At 43.9% G+C, this 19,330-nt stretch overlaps 1 protein-coding gene across 5 annotated transcripts in view; it reads left to right on the forward strand.

The window, feature by feature from the left end:
• Window positions 1-19,330, forward strand: part of NAV2 (neuron navigator 2) — a 695,198-nt gene that overhangs the window by 452,274 nt on the left and 223,594 nt on the right. For all 5 annotated transcript variants that reach the window (XR_013958993.1, XM_080640408.1, XM_080640409.1 and 2 more), the window contains one exon: window positions 4,918-4,970. Coding sequence is in view for 4 of the 5 variants with exons in the window: in XM_080640408.1 (XP_080496534.1) it covers window positions 4,918-4,970 (53 nt within the window). In the remaining variant the exon portion in view is untranslated. The remainder of the gene's footprint in view (window positions 1-4,917; window positions 4,971-19,330) is intronic.

Here is a 19,330-nt window from a genome sequence, read left to right on the forward strand (position 1 = left end):
GAATGTCAGTGCTGTGAAAGACAAAGAAAGCTGAGAGATCATTCAAGACTAATGAGACATGACAGCTGAATGTACTTTGTAGTCCTGGCCTGGAATAAAATGCTATAAAGGACTTTTTTTATGTCAATTGACAGAATTGGAACATTGGAATTATATCAATGCTAAATTTTCTAACTCTGCTGTTAGATAATATTCTTGTCCTTTGAAAATATATGCTAAGTATAAGGGGCAAAGGACATGATATATGTAGCCTATAGAAAAATAATTCAGAAAAAGAGTGTGCCCTATACAGAAAAAGGGATTGGGGGTGGAGGGAGAGAAAATGAGAAGGGATGAAGGAATTCTCTGTATTATTCCTGTCACTTTTCTGCAAGTTTGAAGTTATTTCAAAATAAAAAGTTAAAGCATCTCAAAAAAGGCTCATCAATACTTGCAGGAAGGGAGATTGTCCCTTATAAAGGACAGCCTCTCACTAGATCCTGGAGGAGTATTGTGCATAATGATTGAGGACTTGTGGTGCTATGAGGCCTGACCCATGATTTCAGGTGTGTGTGTGTGTGTGTTGTCGGGGGAGGATGGGGGGGAGGCGGGGGGGCATGATCAGGGAATTTACCTATAAGGGATTTCCTATAAGCTAAACTTGGAGTCAGTTAGGGTGGAGTTATTAGGTGAAGCAGTCAGGAAGGGCATTCCTGGTGTAAAACAGCTGGAGCATAGAGAGTCAGAGGGTCAACAAGGCAAAGTCAGGCAAGGCTACCCAGTACCAGGCAGTGAATTCTGGGCTTTAGCTTCAGAACAAGAGCCAATGGTTGAAAGAGCTGATTTTCAGGTTGGGGAATGACTTGAAGGAAAACCTTAAATGCTTTTCACAGACACTGCTCCTATCTTAGTCTTCATCTATTCCACCTGGAGGTAGGCTTCCTAGATAGAGGGATTATTTGGGTCTACATTTTTCCATCATTGCCATCCACCCCTGAGGCAGAAATGGACCTTCACTGCCTCTTTGTGTTCTTCCTTTAGTGACCCAGGGCTGGGTCTCTCTGTGTTCAACCTCTTATTAGTGTGATTATCCTCCTGAGTCATGAGCTGCCCAAAGTCAGCAGTTGCCTGCCACCCATTGCGGTGCCATCTCCATGAGTTAGTAGAAAGGTTTACGAGGCCAGGATAAATAGCACGAATCAAGAGGAAGAGAGAGCCCCCCCCCTCCTGCTTACATCTCTGTCACTCAGGGAGGATGCCAGAAGGGGCTGGATTAAGGAAAGGGGCAGAGGCAGGAGAACAACAAGAAAGAGGCGAGAGAGAAGGAGGGAAACAGAATGAACCGAGAAGATTGGAGAGGAGGAAGCCAAGACCTAGAGGAACAGCTTTCCTGTTAGAGGTGAAGAGAGCTAATAGCTAATTTTCTATCACCATTTGGGCTGCCTCTGAGCACAACTAGGAAATTCAAACACTCAGGAGTGTACCTTCTTTCCCTTGATGACCTACTAGCGTTGAGTGATCTTGGGTAAGTCATCTGCCTTTCTGGGCAGCCAGTTTCTCTCTCTTCCCATTGGTAGGGCTGCCAGCTGCCCTGTGCACATACATAGGACCATGTATGGATGCATGGGCTGGTGAAGTGCTCTGAACTTACCAGAGGAGGTCTTTGGGAAAGTAATGAGTTTGATGCCACTTTTCTTATTTAAAAAGTGCCCTAATGCTTTCCAGTTACTAAAGTGTTACCTTGTGTGCTGGTAAGTTACTACATTAATGGGCTAAGAATGTATTGAGCATGCTGGAATGAATAAATTACCATTGGATGCTGGTTGTAATCACAGCTGAGGACTTTGGGGACCAATGCCTTTGCATCTGGTTATCTGCTTTGGGGGTGTAGCCAAAGACCCCCTACAAGATTTAATAAGTTTGGCTCTGAAGACCAAGTTCTTCTTCCTTCTTACTAGCAGAATCAGAACTGCTATTATCACTGTAAGTATTTATGACAACCTTAGACATACTCGAGAATTTAAAGGAGAAGTCTTTAAATTACATGAAATTGGAAGCCAGGAGGTCCAAGACTCACTTTGTATTTTTATTCCGTGTTTATCTTGAGTTTGGGCTTAGTCTTTGATTAATCTCTTCCCATGTACCCTTTAACATGGTCAGGAATAGGCTCCATCCCACTGTTTTATTTTGAATGTTGTAAATGGCAGAATTAGGCCCATAGGACTTGTGATCATTTAAATTCAAGGAGCACTTGACTATGGTTAGGGGACAGACCATGAATAGGAATCAGAGAAGTAATTAGACCAAGCTTTTGGTTTCATTTATCCAGAAGGTACATAAAGAATCTTTAAAATGATTTCTTAGATTTTAGTTATCCATCCTTCGCTTTAATGGACGCTAATGACCTAATGCTGATCTGGGCAGAATCCAATGACTTTGGCCATCATGAGTATCCAATTGGAAGATATCTTGAGTGTCATTGATGCCCCAAAGCCACAATTAATTTTCGAGTGTGGTATATCAAAATCTACGGTCACAGTGCAGGCCTGCCATTCTTTCTCATGGATGAAGGAGTGACATTCATCAAGGATCATTTTTTTTAATCTTCAATATGCACATCTGTATTGACAAGTGAAAGGACAAAACAGGCAGTAACACTTTTGATTGTTTGAAATGGTCAGAGTATTCATTCCTTAGTTCCACTCAACAAATATTTACTGAGTGGTCACTGTGTGTCTCACTGCCCAGAGTTCTGGGGTTACAGTAGGGAGCAAAGCAGATGGAAGTCCTTGTTCTTGTGGTGTTTACGTAGGAATGTTATATTCTGGCTGTGTTTTCTGGTGAACTTAAGAATCAGTATCCATACATTTAAATCCCATTCATTGGGCATCTTTTACATGCTTTTTATTTTTAACTGGTTTTAGACAGAGGAAGAAAGAGAGGGAGGGAGAGAGAGAGAGAGAGAGAGATAGGTAGAGAGAGAGAGAGAGAGAGATAGGTAGAGAGAGAGAGAGAGAGAGAGAGGTACAGAGAGAGAGAGAGAGAGGTACAGAGAGAGAGAGAGAGAGAGAGAGAGAGAGAGAGAGAGAGAGAGAGAGAGAGAAGCATGCACGTGCTCCCACCAGGGATTGAACCCACAACCTGGGTATGTGCCCTGACTGGGAATCGAACCCACAACCTTTTAGTGTAGAGGTTGATGCTCCAATCAACTGAACCACACTGACCAGGTCTTATGTATGTGCTTTTTAAATGCTCTGTGACACCTCTTTTGGGAGTAGGAGAAGCAGGTGGTGGAAGAGCCTTTCTAAAATGCCTAATCCAGTGTTCCTCTTGAGAAAACTCATTGGGTCCCTGAAGATCTCCCCAGGTGGGTCATAAGCCCACCTTGCATTTGTTTTGTTTTGTTTTGTTTTGCAAATTTACTTTTGGCAACTTCTAAAGGCAGTGTAGATTAGGTTGTATGTATACCATCCAGACAGTCTTGTGGTAATTCGGTTTTTAAACAATTTCTTTTCACTAGTTGGCTTTCTTATTTCACTTCTCTCTCAAGGAAGAAACACTAGAGAGCAAAATAAGCCCAACTGAAGCGATGGTGAGCTGTGTTTAGGTTCAGGTGTTCTAAAGTCCTAGAGGTGTGGGACACTTTGATTCCGTTACCCTTTTCAGAGAGTTTTTAATGTCTTTTGTCTTCATGGAAGTTTTAGGCACTGTATTCATGAACATTTGATGGGATGTTTATGGATTTTTTTTTTTTTTTGAGAACTAAGTGTGCCTTATCCTCCTGGGGTGAGAGGTCATGGAATTGGGGAAGAAGCCTATAAAGGCTTCACACACAAAAAAGGCAGATCCTTAGTTCTTTACTATGGAATCCTGCTGAGTTTCTGGGCTTAACTCAGATGGAGATATCATAGGTAAGCATTTCTACCATTTCTGATAGCTACCATTTATAGAACACACTGTGTGCTAGGAGCTGCACTAAGCATTTTACTGCCATTATATAATCTATTTCTCATTTCCCCTCATGTGACATAGGTAGTATGAACTCCATCTCATAGATTTGGAAACTTTAGCCCAGAGAGGTTGAGTGACATGGCCAATGTCACACAGCTGAGAATCTGCAGAGGTGGGATTCAGACTGGAGTATCTGCCCCTAGAGTCAGTGTCCTGACCTCTACATGTACTGTTGTTTTGGGCAGCTGCAGTCGCAAACTCCACCCTCAGAGATATCCTGGGTTCATTCTGCAGGGGGTCCTCCATACTTCACCGTGGGAGACTGGCCCTTTCTTCCCTGTTATTGGTACTTGGTTTCCAGTTAATTCAGTGCACCCTCTTGCTTTCACTTCTCTTAATAGGTAAAAGCTATTATGACTTCAAGAGTATCCCAGGTATAATTTGGACTTACCATGGGGCCTTGGGTGAGCCGTTTTTAAGTCTCACTCTCTCATATTCTCTGTTTGCCACCAGTTGGGAATAGGATTATTAGTAATACTGTTAGTATAAAGCAATGTTCGTATTTCTGCCTAAAGATGGGGTGACATGTTATCATCTGTAGCTTTTGTGCCCTGGAGCTGAGTTGTAGCTAGACTGATCCACTCTGAACCAGCCTGTCTCTTGTGGGGAGGTTGCTCTTGCCTGTCTAAGAGCCTAAAGCACGATCCCAGTCTTGATTTCTATGACGCGCCGTCGCTCTAAGACTGTCATCAATGCAGTTGTCTCTGCTTTAGGTGATGACCTTGGCCCAGCTGTCCCTGGAGGACGGTGGCTCGATGAGTAAGTCCTAAAGCTTGCGAGATGCCTCTCAGTATTTCACATGCCTGTGCTGATTGGACAAACCCAGTCTAGGCCTTAGGACTTGGTTGGCCTCAAGGGTCCTGAACATCAAGATTCCAAGTGTCTGTGGTGGTGATTTATTTTTCTGACTAGTGTTTCCTTTTTCAGCAAATGAAAAGATTGAAGACATCAATGGCTGTCCGAAGAACAGATCGCAAATGGTAAGTGGAAAAGGGTAGAGAGTGCTGGTGTCGTGTTAGCCCTGCCTCTGAATGATATTGACCATCTTGAAAACATTCACGCCATAAGCTTCACTCTGGGGAATTATATTAATAAACTAACAGCCATTTCCTGCAAATGGCTGTGATTTTTATGTAGATGGTGAGACAGCATCAACAAAATATGGTGTGCTTGCTCTTAGGAACAAATTGTGCAGAACCGGTGCAAACATATGCTTGTTTAGAACTTGGACTGTTCTGACTTGTTCTGCTTCTTTAAAGACCCACAGCAATTTCTGTTTGTGTATGAAGCGGAGGCCCGGATGAGGTGGTGGTATCTCCCTACTCAGAAATGAAGGCATTGTGGTCTGATTCCCTTTAAAGGTTAGAACAATGTGAAATCAGAACTGTGACGGGAAATGAATTATATGCAGATCATTCTCAGCGTAACCTTGACAAGTGATATTCCCTCTGCTGTGATGTGCTTGCTTAAGCTCTGATATTAAAGCTTTTTTTAAAAAAAGAATCTTTTAAAATCTATTCTTTGCTTGTTGCATGTTCTGCATGTAACCATTAAAATTCATGATCACTGTTGAGTTGAGAAAACATTAAATTGTGATGCTCTGAGTGCTTAGGTTTTCTTTCAAACGTGGATATTTACACAAAGGATGTATATTATCAGAGTATATTAATAATGCTAATGCCTGTTTAATATGAAGGTAGCAACTTAAGGACAACTCCCCCCCGCCCCCGGACATTAATTTGCTTCTAGAAATCTTAGGAAAAAAAAAAAAAAAAGGATAATTTGTTTTCTAACCTCACCTCACTCCAGTTGAGTAGGCACAATTTGATAGTCTCATTCCAGAATGCACTAACATGACTTGGGTGCACTGTCTAATTTCTGAATTGTTTGTTATCCCAATGAATTGGACAGATAGCCTGTTCGGTCAACTTTTTTTCATGTACACAACTTTTCATTATAGAGAGGGTGACTGTGTGTGTGTGTGTGTGTGTGTGTGTGTGTGTGTGTGTGGTGGGGGGAAGTCACTTTTCAGTGTACACTCTGAAACATGTTTCTCTGTTTTATTGTCCCAGTGGAGATTGTTTCTTTTCGTTTGATCCAGAGAGCAACCAGTCCTTACATAGGAAAGTCCCCTCAGACAGCTCATGGCTGCTTTGACTTTTGGAAAAGCGTGGCTGCTATTTTTGCTAGAGCTACTGCAGCTGTCTAGTGTATTAATAATTGAGAAAACTTGGAGGATAGAAGACTTAATTTTAGTGCAGGCATTTTGCACATGCAGTCATATCTTCACATGGAAGAGATGCAGTATTTCCTCCTGGGATAGATGTCAATGCCTGCATACCAGCTCAGGCTAATGCGTATGTAGAACTGACATTTGAAGGTAGTGAACCTTTTATTCTATTGGGAACATTTGTATTTTCCACACCTTCTACTGGAGGTGTTGTCTGTTGTTAAAGTCCACGTTCAAACTTGTAAAATAAGATTCTCACCTCAGGTTCTTCTGTGCAAATTCAGTTGTATATGTTAATATCTTATTTATAAATACTACCCTAGTACCAGTGCAATTTTGTGGTTTCGCCATAACTCTTTCAGCTGTGGAAGTACTGTTTTTGTTTTATGGACTTTTTTTTTAGAATGCAAGGATATAAAAATTCTATAATTGCCTGTGGTGATGAGTTCCAGCTTAGGGGCAGGGAGGCAGACGTAGTCTGGTGGCAAACGTAGCAGAGAACAGTTCAGCTACAGGATGCGAGTCCAGGAAGATGTAAGAACCCCCACCACAGTCATTCCACTCTGTAGGAAATGAGAAGGATGATGATAAGGACAACGGGGCCATTGTCCTTTCCCCTATATTACAAAACAGTGACAAATTCATAAGGCAGAACTGGCCTGGGGCACCGGGGAAGTTCTTATAGACAAGCCCGGTGTTGTTCTGGCTAATAGGACACGTGTGTGTGTGTGTGTGTGTGTGTGTGTGTGTGTGTGTGTGTGTGTATGTATGTGAGAGAGACAGGGGGAGAGAGAGAGCATATAGATAGAGTGAAGCATTTCTATTCTTGGGAAGCACAATTTGAGAATATAGCATAGTGGATGGGCCACCATTTCTAGATTCCTAGGTTAACTTAGGCCTTGTTTAGGGTGGCTAATGCTAGAGATTTGTTGTTTGCTGAAGGTTGCTTGTTTGGAGGAGGCCAGAGGAAAAGGTATGTGGAGAGCATCGTATTGATAAAAGGAAGATGACGCACAATGAGTTGAGAAGATGGGGAGTGTACCTGTTGGGAGGGTAACTGTCAGTCCCTTGAAAATAACCAGCATGGAGTTAATGTGCTCACTCTCTAAGAAAACAGAGCATCTTCAGGGCCCTTTAATAGTGGAGCCAAAGAAAAGCAATTTCATCTCAGAGCAGGAAAAATGGGTGTTATTCCAGTTATCAAAGGGGAAATTCACTTCATCAGCTTACCGGTGGGTAGGAATGTGAGCTTTGATTTTGTGGGTGGGAGGCACAAGCCTTCACCTCTTGCTTCCACCCTCTTACTTACCCTCCTCCTCCTTACCCACCAGAGCCCAGGCTCCATTCCCTGCTCTAACTCCTGCACTCCAGGCTCTGCTTCGAGTCCTGCTCTATCCCCAGGCCATGGGGACGTAAAAGCAGATACTTGTGACATATGGACTAGATTCCAGGGGCCTCACTGCACAACCCAACCCTGGGCATGACATTGCATACTTTTAGCCAGTCAATCGACAAACATTCAGAGTGCCAACGAATGCCAGGCACTGGGCTGGGCCAGGGGACTACCCCAGGTGAACAACATGTGATCCCTGCCCTCAGGGACCTCCGTGTTGAGTAGGCAGGAGACCAGAGGACAATGAGAACAACGGGACAGTGCAGCTGCTCCCGCAGGCACCGTGTGGGGCACCAGGGCCCATTCCACCGCAGGTACTGGGGAGGTTTTAGAATACTTTCTAAGGGGTGAGTCTCAAAGGCAAGAGGATTTGCCACAGTGGGGTGATAGGTGGACAAGCATTCCCATTTCTGGAGAATCTGTTTCCCTAAGGGTGTCACAGACCCTGCTGAAGAAGATTTCACAATATCTTTTTAATGATCTTCCCCGAGAGCTATGAGCTGTGTCTCGTGAGATTCTCCTTGCCTCTCAGCAACATCAACCCTTTGTCATGTTGCATCCAAGGTGAGGGCTGAGGCATGGACGAGCCCAGAATATAACAGACCTCACAGGCATGGTGGTCTTTTCAGACCCAGCACAAGTCTGCGTTCATCATTGCTCCCCAGATTGCCACAGCTCACAGAGCAACCCCCAATGGACCCGGGAGCAAAGTCTCCGAAAGGAAAATAACTATCATCAACTCCTGTGGGTAGGAGTTGAACCAGGGGACCTGGAAAATGAAACCCCTACCTGGTGGGAAATGGTGGTTAATATTTTTAACATCAGCTCTAATGTGCCTCCACACAGTGCTTTCAGGTTTACCCATGATTTTACACTCATAACCCCATTGGACCCTCCCAACTCTGCTGTGTCCGGCATGGCACTCCCCACTTAGGGGTGAGAAGATTGGAATGCCGGGTAGTGGAGGGCTGTCCCCCAGGAGAGGCAGAGCTAGGATCATTGGCATCTGTAACTCTCGAGCGCCCATCTCCCGCCCTAGTGAAATAGGACTGTGACCCTTACCGAAGGGCAGAGGCAGGCAGTGACTTCGCTTTCCCCAACAAGCTTGGTCTCAGCTTATGTTTGAGTCTTTTGCCCTGTTTCAGCCTGACCTAGATTCTTTGGGCGCCAAATCCTTGGAGATGGAACTGCAGAAACAACACTCCCCTCTCCTGCCCCTTCCCTGCTCCAAATCAGTCCTTTGGGCCCTTAAATAAGTTTGTGTGTGCGTCAGAGCTGGTTAACTGTTTTGTCTGTTTAGCATTGCCATGGCAACCTAAGGGCATCTTTTTGGCTTTCCAGTGATGGTGTGTTCAGCAGAGTTATGTGTTAGTTTGGAAGGAGAAGCATTGCTTGGCACTCTGCCAGCCAGCGCTGAGGCGGCCTGCCTTGCTCCTGGAACTCATGAGCTCTGGAACATGGGCTCACTTTGGGGCCTCGGGATGGCCACAGCAGGGGGTGGTTTTCTTTTTAAATCACTATTATTCTAAGTGGCTTGGCTTGCTGCTGTTGATTAGGAGAGGTGCAAAGTTAGCAAGGCCTGCTGGCCCTTTCCGTGGAAAGCCCCAGGCCTGTTTTCTCCTCTGGCTGGCTGACCTCAGGCCTGGGGTCTTCTGGGGCCTCCTGCCCACCTGCTTCCTCCTGGGTTGTCAGGGAGTCCTCCTGCCTCCTTCCCTCGGTGCATCCAGATTGGGGGCCAGCTTGGGCTTGAGAGCCAGACAGGCCAAGTGGGAGTCCCTTCGGTGCTAGTCTGTGCCTTGAGCTAATTATTTAACCTTTTAAAGCCTCTATTTCCTGCCCTATAAAGTGGAATTGATAATAATATGTGCCTCATAAAGGTTTTGTGAGGACTGATGAGGTAATGAAAATGATAATAATGGTTAATAATAATTACAATGCTACAATATAACTAAGGCCTGTAGAGTGTTTGCTCTGTGGCAGGTACCATTCTAAGTGCTTTACAAATACCCTCTTGGTTCATCCTCCCAACAGCCCTTTGAGGTAAGTGTCCTTATTATCCCCATTTCCCTAGCATAGGGTCAGCACTCAGCCCATGGCAGTTTCCATGGTGATGATAGTCTTAGTAGTCATTCATGTGTTTGGGGACATGGAACATCTTGAAAATTTGAGAAAAGTCACTAGCCCTCTCCTCTCCATGTGACACATACCCCAGAATTTTGCACACAGCCTGAGCAGAACATGGATTCCAGAGGCCAGCCCATGTGCCCCCCGAGGCTCCATAGACCCCCAAGTTCAGGGCTCCCGATGCTGAAGCATGGGTATGCTCCCCACCCTGCCCCTTCAGGGGCTCCTGTGGAAAATGCCAGCACCCGAGTTCTCAAGACAATAGGAGTTTGCACTTCAACACAGAGAAGGACATGTGTGTGGTTTGCAAACTTCTATTCCGTGAGCAGAGTCCCTTCCTGTCCCCCAAATAAAAGCATATGTGGAACCCCATATGTGAAAGTGAGAAAAGAGGAATTGCTGCTGTGGACAGGAGTACGTGGCTCAGGGCAGAGCCATCTTAGCCTCTCCCTTTGCCCTGCCCACCCCTCCTCACTGTCACAGGTGCTCCTAAAGTCTCCTATCAGAAGGCCAGCACCTGGGAAGACACAGTGTGATGAAGGTGGGAAAGAGCATGGGTGCCCCAGCCCTCAGGTCCCAGCGCTGCTCCTGGATCCAGCCCACATTCCTCTGGTCCAGAGTCTCCTCTGTGAAAAGATAGACTAGGTCTTCCTTTCACCTCTGATCTCTGGGTGCTGCAAGGCATCATGGCTAAGAGCATGTGCTCTGACGGCCGACTGCCTGTGGTCTGGAGCATGTTCCGTAGGCTCTCAGGGGACCAGTTTCTTTAATGGGAATAGTAATAGTACCTGCCTCACAGGCTGTTTGTGAGGTTTCAGTGAGAAAACTTACATTTCTGAGCATTCACGATGCACGGAACATGTTAAGAGCTCTACCTAATTATTAGTTATTCCCAAAGCAATCCTATGAAGTAGATGCGATTATTGTCTATATTTTGTATATGGAGACTGAGGCTTTAAAAGGTTACTTTTTGCCCCAGATACTCACCTAGGAAGCAGAGTTGGAGCTGGAACCCAAGTCTGTCTAGCTTAAGAGTATGTGGTGTTCACTGAGTGACAGAGAAAGGGTGAAATAAGAATAATCTTTGCCTCACTAATCCCTGTTCTCCTTACTTTTTATTTGTGGATACAGCAGAATCAGCTGGGTTTACCCATGAGTTCGCAAGAAGAGGGGGAAATTGATTATTTCTGGAAAGGACCCAAGTTGGCCTGTTGATGGGAACTCAAGAAAAAGGGCAGGTGGCCCTTAGCAAAAGGCAGCCTATCGAGATGGCCTTGAAGAGCCTGGCGCTAGGTATTTCTGAGTATTCTCCACGGAGCCGCCTGGGCCAAGGGAAGGCCGTCTGCAACAGGATCAGGTTTCTGGGCCCAGTGACCTTGAGCCCTCCCAACAGCTGCCAGAAAGCCAGCCACATGCCTGGGCAGTGTCTGAGATCCTTGGGCAGCTGAGGTGCTTCTGCCCTGGGCCCCAAGGCCTATTTTTACGCGACCCTAAGGGTGCACATATGTTACAGCTCCAAGAAGGCATGAGGTAAAGCCCACAGGCCACTTTGAATTTAAAGCAAAGTCCAGGGCTGAGATCAGCAGGAAGCACCCACTACTTCCTACTCAAGGTGATATATCCATCATCTGCCTTTCAAAGATGGTGACAACCTCCACATCCATCTCTCTGCCTCCCTAGTCACACCTCTATTTAACCCCATCACTGACTCCCCATTTCCTTCTCCAAATACTTGACCACACAAGAGAGGGAAGAGCCTTCATGATCCAGTTACCATCATCTCTTGCCACTTGGCCATTCGGATTCTATACCCCAGACATACTAGAACTTGGGGTTCCTCAAGAAGGCTGGGGGCACTCATGCCTTTGTACTTTGTGGCATGCTGTCCAGCCTGCTGGGAAGACCTTACAATCGTCCCACCTAGATATTGTAACCTTTAATATTCAGGTCAATTGTTACTTGAAGTAGTTGAGATACTTAGGTGCCACTTGTCTTTTGTGTCCCCTGGTGTCCTGTGCCTGCATTTCTCATAACACACTCTCTTGTGGTTGTCCGTTTACTTACATTCTTGAAGAAGACACCATGTTGTTCACCTGGATGTCCTGAGTAAGCACCCATGACTTGCATGACTGGCATATAGTAGGTATTTAACAAATGTTGGATGGGTGGGTGGGTAGCTAGAAAGACCAAGGAGGGAGCTGCCTGGACTTGGCCATGTGGCTAGAGGTCTGAAACGTAGCATTGTTCTCACATCATTATCTATAGCTGAACAGTGATTTGAGCAGTGGGTATTAGCTTGGTGGTTCTGTCTGGGCTTTAAGCAGTGGGTATGCAGCACTATTCTGAAAGTATCTTCCCTTCTCTAAATTCCTTTCTTCCTTGGTTTATCCAGAGGACCCAAATAGGACATTTCAGTTAATTTTCAGTTTATTCGCTTTTTTCTGTTGCTTGAGGTAAGCGTTTTTAGGCATCTTTATAACTTCTAGGAATTAATATTGATAATAAAAATGGCAAGGCACTCTTCTAAGTGCTTTATGTGTTTTAACTCATTTTATTCTCATAACATCACTGTGGAATGAGAAATATATTCTGTTCATTCCATTAAAGGGTCTGGAGAACTTAGACCCTGATGTCTCTGCTATGCTCTGTGCACTGCCAGGAGCTGTGAGTCATGCTAAACAACATCTTATCTTTTCCCCTCCTGCTGGAGAGCCTAGGGTTATTGTCATTGGCCCCGGCTCTGTCCATGTTTTTATATAATAACTAGAGGCCCAATACATGAAATTCGTGCAGGAGTAGGCCTTCCTTCCCCTGGCTGCCGGCATGGCCCCGGCTTCTTCTGGTCTAATTAGCACATTACCCTTTTATTATTATAGACACTTATAGCTGGACACTGTTTTAGACATTTTACCTGCATTAACTGATTTTATCTTCATAAAACCATTATCATTCCATTTCACAGATGAGGAAACTGAGGCAGAAAAAGGTTGAGTAACTTGTCTGAGGTCACACAGCTACTAAGTGACAAGCAAGGTTTGAACCTTGGAAGCCTGGCTCTAGAGTCCATTCCCTTAACGGTTAGTCTATTCTACATATAAGGAAATCAGTTGAAGAGGAAAAAAATGCTGACTGATGTGGAGGTACAAAAATTACATTTGTTATACTAGCCCCTCATATAGGTGTGGGCTGAGCCTTGGGATATTTCATTACATCATGGGAAGCAGATTTGGGATGAAAAATAAGCATGGGCTCTGGAATCAGGCAGATCTGGATCTCACATACTGGGCATGTGTGCTGGGCAAGTGACTGAATCAAGGAGTCCTTTTCCTCAGCTGTAAGAGGGGAATAATAACGGCAGCTGCCTCCTAGAATTGTTGGAGGGATGAGTGAGAGATGGCACAAAAGGCACCTGGCATGAACCTTGCTCATGAGGAGTGTCCTCTCCATGGTTGTTCCCTTCCCTGCTCACAAGTCACATATACACTAACTATTGACTTGTGCATTAGAAAGTTTTTTTTCATGCTCAGAAGGTACGCATCCAGTGGGGTAGGTAAACAATGTGCCGCATTCCCACCCCCAGAATGTTCACCTCCTAATCCCTACAGGAACCTGTGAAAGTTATTGTACATGATAACAGAGACTTTTTAGTTATAATTAAGGATTTGGAGATGGGATGACCATCCTGGATTCTCTGGGTAGGCTCAATGTGATCACAAAGATACTTGTAAGAGGGAGACAGGAGAGTGAGAGAGAAGTTGTGATTATGGAAGAAGAGAGAGAGAGAGAGAGAGAGAGAGAGAGAGAGAGAGAGAGAGAGGGAGAGGAAGAACTCTATTTGGCTGGCTTTAAAGATAGAGAAAGGGGCCACAAGCCAAGGATGCAGGTGGCCTCTAGAAAGATTCCTCTGGAGCCTTCAGAATGGATGCAGCCTGCCAACTCCTTGATGTCAGCCCAGTGAAACTTATTTTGGACCTCTGATCTCCAGAACTATAAGATAATAAATGTATGTTGTTTTAAGCCACGAGGTGTATTTTGTTACAGCAGCAGTAGGAAACTCATACTCTCTAGGATTCAAACAAAGTAACTTTTACTATATTAGATGGTAAGCTATCTGGATTTATAGCAGAGGTTTATCTTGCTGCTGTGAGGCCCTTGGGTTTCTAAGCTGACTGCAGGTTGTCTCCATTATTAGAACTCTTCAGAGAGGAGTCATTGTAGAGAAGCATGAAGGATAGAGGCCCAGCTTTGCCTGTATTGTGGGCCACTGAGCTGTCATGTGAGTGGCAAGTGCCATTTCATCTGGTAATTAGAAGTGAATAGCAGGTATTCCTGACCTCTCTGATGCAAATGTAAACTCATATGTGGGCACTATGTTTCCTAAGAATGTGTTTGTCTTGTAATTAATATGACATTTGAATAAATTTTGTGAGAGATTTATCATCTATACTGTTTAATAATATCAAATTTTTGTAATACATATAAGCAGTTTTTTCATCTCTTTTTAGTTCAATAAAAATTTCCATCTTCCCAGCACCTGGTGCTAAATACATGGGAAGTGCTAAGCTAATGCTTCTTTGATGAATGAGCTAAACAGTTAAGGGTCCAGCTACCCAAGAGCTTCCTAGAGAGTGTGGGTGATGTTACACATCAAATTTTAATGTCAAATACACTATTTACTTTTTAAATGCTTTAAGGAAACTTGAGTCATCCTAAGCCAAGAAATTCTTTCAAATCCAGTCTCTTCTCTCACAATTTTATATTTTAACTTAGTCACAAAGGTGTCTGGAAAAGATACCAAAATGACATTATTTTCATTAACAAGTGAAGTGTTTGGTTTGGCAAAGCCTCCAGCTATGCTGCTCCAGCTTTAGTGTGGAGAGCTCGCTAAGAGGTTGCTGGGTCCCCCCTGTTTTGGTAACTCTGGGGAAGAGCCGGAGAATTTGCATTTTTTAACAGGCTCTTGAGTGAGGCTGATGCTGCTGGTCCGGTGACCACATTTTGCCAACGTTGTCTTAGAGCCAAGTACAAAAAGCCTCTTCTGGGCATGCCTGCAGAAACATGCATTTAAACTTACGTTAGTTTGCAAAGTTGTTTAAAATGTTTTTAATTTAACAAGGTCGCTAGAGGGATTGTTTAAATTTAACTAAATATTTTAAATGAGCCCACCAGTTGCTTTTTTGAAAGGTTAGGATGCTTTGGACATCCTCTTGTCTGGAACTATAGTAAGATCTAAGTTGATAGGTCTGAATTGTGCACATGCTTGTGTCTGAGAGTTCTCATGGGCCCTTCTACCCCTTCCAGCACACTTAACCTCTGTGACCCTGGGTCCTCCATTGAAAAACTGCAGTGATAATCTTTTAGCTTAGCACATTGTACTTAACTGCCTGCATCCCACTATACATTAACTTCTTTGAGGGTGGGGTCGCATCTGTCCATCTGCCCACATTGCCTGGCACCATGTAGACGCTCCGAGATATTCCCATCACACTTAACTTGGGACCGAGGTGTTGTGAGTGGCAATATGGGTCAATAAGGTTAAAGAACTTAGCAAAAGTGAGGATGGGCCAGGGGAGAATAGCTACTAGTACAAATCTTCTTGAGCTGAAAGAGAAAATTGGATGGTGATTTAGAACCATGTAGATTATGGTTTAACATCTAAGCCATCTGGGCCTCATGCTGGGATCCACCTCCCTGAATATGTCTTGATGGAGTTCTGATGGTTCAGCCTAGCATCAAAGGGGTATCTTCTGTATGTATGTGTGTGTGTGTGTGTTTTAATTTATTTTTCATGAAACAGAATTAGCAATGAATTCCTGTTTGCACTTCGTTAAGGTATGGATAGCCTATGGTGTCTGCATGTTGGGAGCTGATGAGTAGGTGAATGTGTGAGTCAAGGTTCCCACTTAAGCAAAAGGTAGAGAGTGGTGGCCAACAAGCTTAGTTCAGGTCCCAGAAGACCTTTTATTTTATTTTATTTTATTTTTTTATTTTATTTCAGAGAGGAAAGGAGAGGGAGAGAGAGAAACATCAATGATGAGAGAGAATCATTGATCGGCTGCCTCTTGCACACCCTGCCCCCCCCTCCCCGCTACTGGGGATCAAGCCCACAACCCAAGCATGTGCCCTTAACTGGAATCAAACCCGGGACGCTTCAGTCCGCAGGCTGACGCTCTATCCACTGAGCCAAACCAGCTAGGACCCAGAAGACCCTTTAAAACAAAAACAAAAACTAAACAGATGCCAATAGTTAGATGAAGATCCATATACCTTATAAAAATTGTTCTTCCAGCTTTTTAAAGAAAAGATCTGATAACCTGGTAACCCTGGGTTGTCACTCCCAAGGCAAAAGTTGGTGAAAAATGAGTAGCAGCTGCCCCTTTAGGTAGGTATGGGGTGTGTTTGTCATGCTCCCCACCATTCCCTATTGCCTTATACCCAGACCATTTCAGCCATTTGTTACCTCCCTTCCTCCTGCACACATTTGAGGTTTTTCAGCCCCAATCTATTCTGTTTTTAACAGTATCATGAATTTCCTCCAAAATCATAAGCACTGTCATGGTGGTTTGAAAGATACCTGTTTTGGGAACATTTTGACATTGAAATAATGCCTGTGTTTATATTGCCTTAAATATCTCCTCCTGCACTGAAGATTTAAAACACTGTAAAGAACATAAATATCTTCCACAAAACATGTTCAAAAGGATGTGCTAGAAGCGACTTCTTCCTCTGTGAAGTGTCTTTTGTCCTTTTGATGTAAAGACTGGATTTGGTTTGGATGGATTGGTTACTTGCCTTGTCACACTGCTGAAGGACAAGGACAGGACAGTGACCAAACAGTGGTTATTTTTCTCCAGCATTAGTGAAGCTCTTGCTCTTTGGTTGTTCAATCTCCATGTTTTTAACTTTAAAACGTTTTCCATTAAGTGTTCGAAGTCCAGTTGTGCCACTTTACAACTTCGATTTCAGGAAAGCACTCTGTGCCTCCATTTCCCCATCTGGAAAGTAATGGGGAAGGTAGATGATATCTACCTTCTCTAATGGTGAAAATGAACTGCAATAATAATGTATAGAAAAGAATCTAGCCCAGTGCTTTGTGTTTTTTTAAGAGTGCAAATACTAGTTTCTTTCGAAACCTCTATAGGCTTTCAAGAAGAGAATCAGTATACCCATTTTACTGAAAGGAAAACTGAGGATCAGGGGAATAAGGTACCTTGCCCAAAGATAGCCAGGAATCTCTTCTCCTCCACTCACAATGCAAACGATAGCACTTTGACATGAGTTGGCTTTTTCTATGGAGTAGATTTGATGGGTGACAGAAATTCCCACATTGGCGTGAGCATGGTAGCATTCATGTAGAGTTGGATGGGGTGGCCAAACCAGAACCAAATCTCATCGTTCTCCCACTTTCCCCTGAAGGAACAGGAAGGCCTGTGGAGGGAGGCATGCAACCTGGGTTTCCTTCAATATTGTAAGGACAACCTGCTACCTTTCATAGAGGTTTTGAGATGAGTCAACTTGGAATTAAACCCTCCCCAGTCCCCATTTGTTTCTATAGGGGGATTGTGCAGACGAAATCCTGACTGAAGATAAAGCAAAAGGCTTGTAGGGGTTAGCCTGCCCATGGGTGTTTCTTTTAAAAATTTTTTTTAAATCCTCACTCGAGCATGTGCTTTTATTGATTTTTTTAAGAGAGAAAGAGAGAAATTTATTGTATTATGAGAGAGAAATGTCGACTGGTTGCCTCCTGCATATGCTCTTACTGGGATTGTCTCCTGCATGCACCCTGACCGGGGATCAAACCCACAACCTTTTAGTGTACAGGACAATGCTCCAACCAATGGAGCCACCTGGCCAGGGCAATGGGGTGTTTCTTCTAACTTGATCTTTTCTTCTATATGTCATCATCAGGCTTGTGAGACTCCTTTGAGAGAGCCTTGAAGAGATTTTCTTCTGAGTTTCAGAATTTACTGATGCTTTGTCTATAAATGACTCAATTTTTATAATCACCCAGCAGTTTAATTGTAGTCTTTAGGAGGAAGGTGTCTTCCTAACACATCAATATGTAGGTAGAACCGTATGAAATAGCCAACATTTAGCCATGCTTTACTCATAACAATTGCCATTTTATTTGGTTCAACTGAATATTTGACAAAGGCAGAAATAGTAACAGTGCTTAGCATTATGTGACAAGTGAGAAATTGTCACTATTTCCTTGCAGGTGCATCAGATATCTTGTAGCTTGGGAAGCTCAGGATATCCTGTAATAGAGACCTTTCTTGTCTAGCTTCTTCTCTTCCGGTGGATTTTGCCATGCCTCTGACATTCCAGCTATGGCAGTAAACAGTGCTGAGAGTGATTTTAATATCAATCACATTCTTAATTATCTTGAATCTTGTATAATTCTGGATTGGTTAGAATGTAGCTGTTTGCCTTGGTCAGAGATTTTAGAATATGGAACTATTTGCCAAATCTAGTTTCTTGGTGTAAAGTATTTTGTTTACTACTTGCAAAATCTCCCAAATTAATTATTAACTAGATGCCCAGCACGCGAAATCATGCGGCCCCGTCCCCTCCCTCCATCGCCACGGGACGGACTCCCCTGCCCACCCACAAGTGCCTTGCTGTGCACACAGCCTCCTGGTGACTGGTCTTTGGTCATGACAGCGTGATGGCCCAGGGTTTTTATAATAGAGATGGTCAACAGTGGTCTAGAATTGGGGTTCAACTCTTTAGCCATACCTACAAAGAGCTTTTGAGATAAAAATAAAAAACAACAACAACACAAAAACAGATAGAGATAATGTGTGTGAAAAGTCCTAGATTGTGTTTGGCATTTAATAATCACCTACTCATTGCTAGAACATCAGGAATTGGAAAGAAAAGGGAAGGGCAATATTGAGTTACATCTTCTGTGGAAATGAACACTTCAGAGTGACAAACACAGGCAGAGGATGATGGAGCCATCGCCTTCATTCCAGCTTTCACCACATGGGGAGGGCAAAGTCTTGCAGAATTCTGAATTGAGTATTGAACATTCAAACTTACCTGCTTGGCTTTGCTTTCCTGGTAGTCAATGCTTCCAGGACGTGCCTTGCACTTCCGTACCTGCTATCCTTGGAATTGCGGAGTAGAAATCCATGAGCAACCCAGAAGACCCACGAGCTACAGACAGCAAACTGGCTGAGCCACAAAACTGAATTGCACAGCTTGTGTGTGGAAACTAGTCACCAAGCTGGTGAGCACGTCTAGCTCTTGGCCTTCGTCTACAAATTACCCCATTACCCTGTTCCTTTCTGTGTATTTTTGTGGGTAAAATGATACATTCTAGTGGTATTTCCAAAACTGAGGATTCACTGCACTCTGGGGAATATCGAGGATCTGCTGTTTCGTTTTATTTGCATTTATATTCTGCTGTCTCTTTGTGGTGGCTTATGGGTTTCAGCATGTACACATGGCGATGACTCAAAAGGAGCCTGGACCTTCTAAAAAGAGCATAGTGAGTCAGTGTCAGGCTTGTCAGGCTTACACCTACAACTCGATACGTGTAAGTTGGCGCTTATCACGTTTGTGAGCTATGTTTGGTGGAGCAATAC

This window comes from Plecotus auritus, assembly GCF_963455305.1.
Source record: "Plecotus auritus genome assembly, chromosome: 9".
Lineage (NCBI taxonomy): Eukaryota > Metazoa > Chordata > Mammalia > Chiroptera > Vespertilionidae > Plecotus > Plecotus auritus.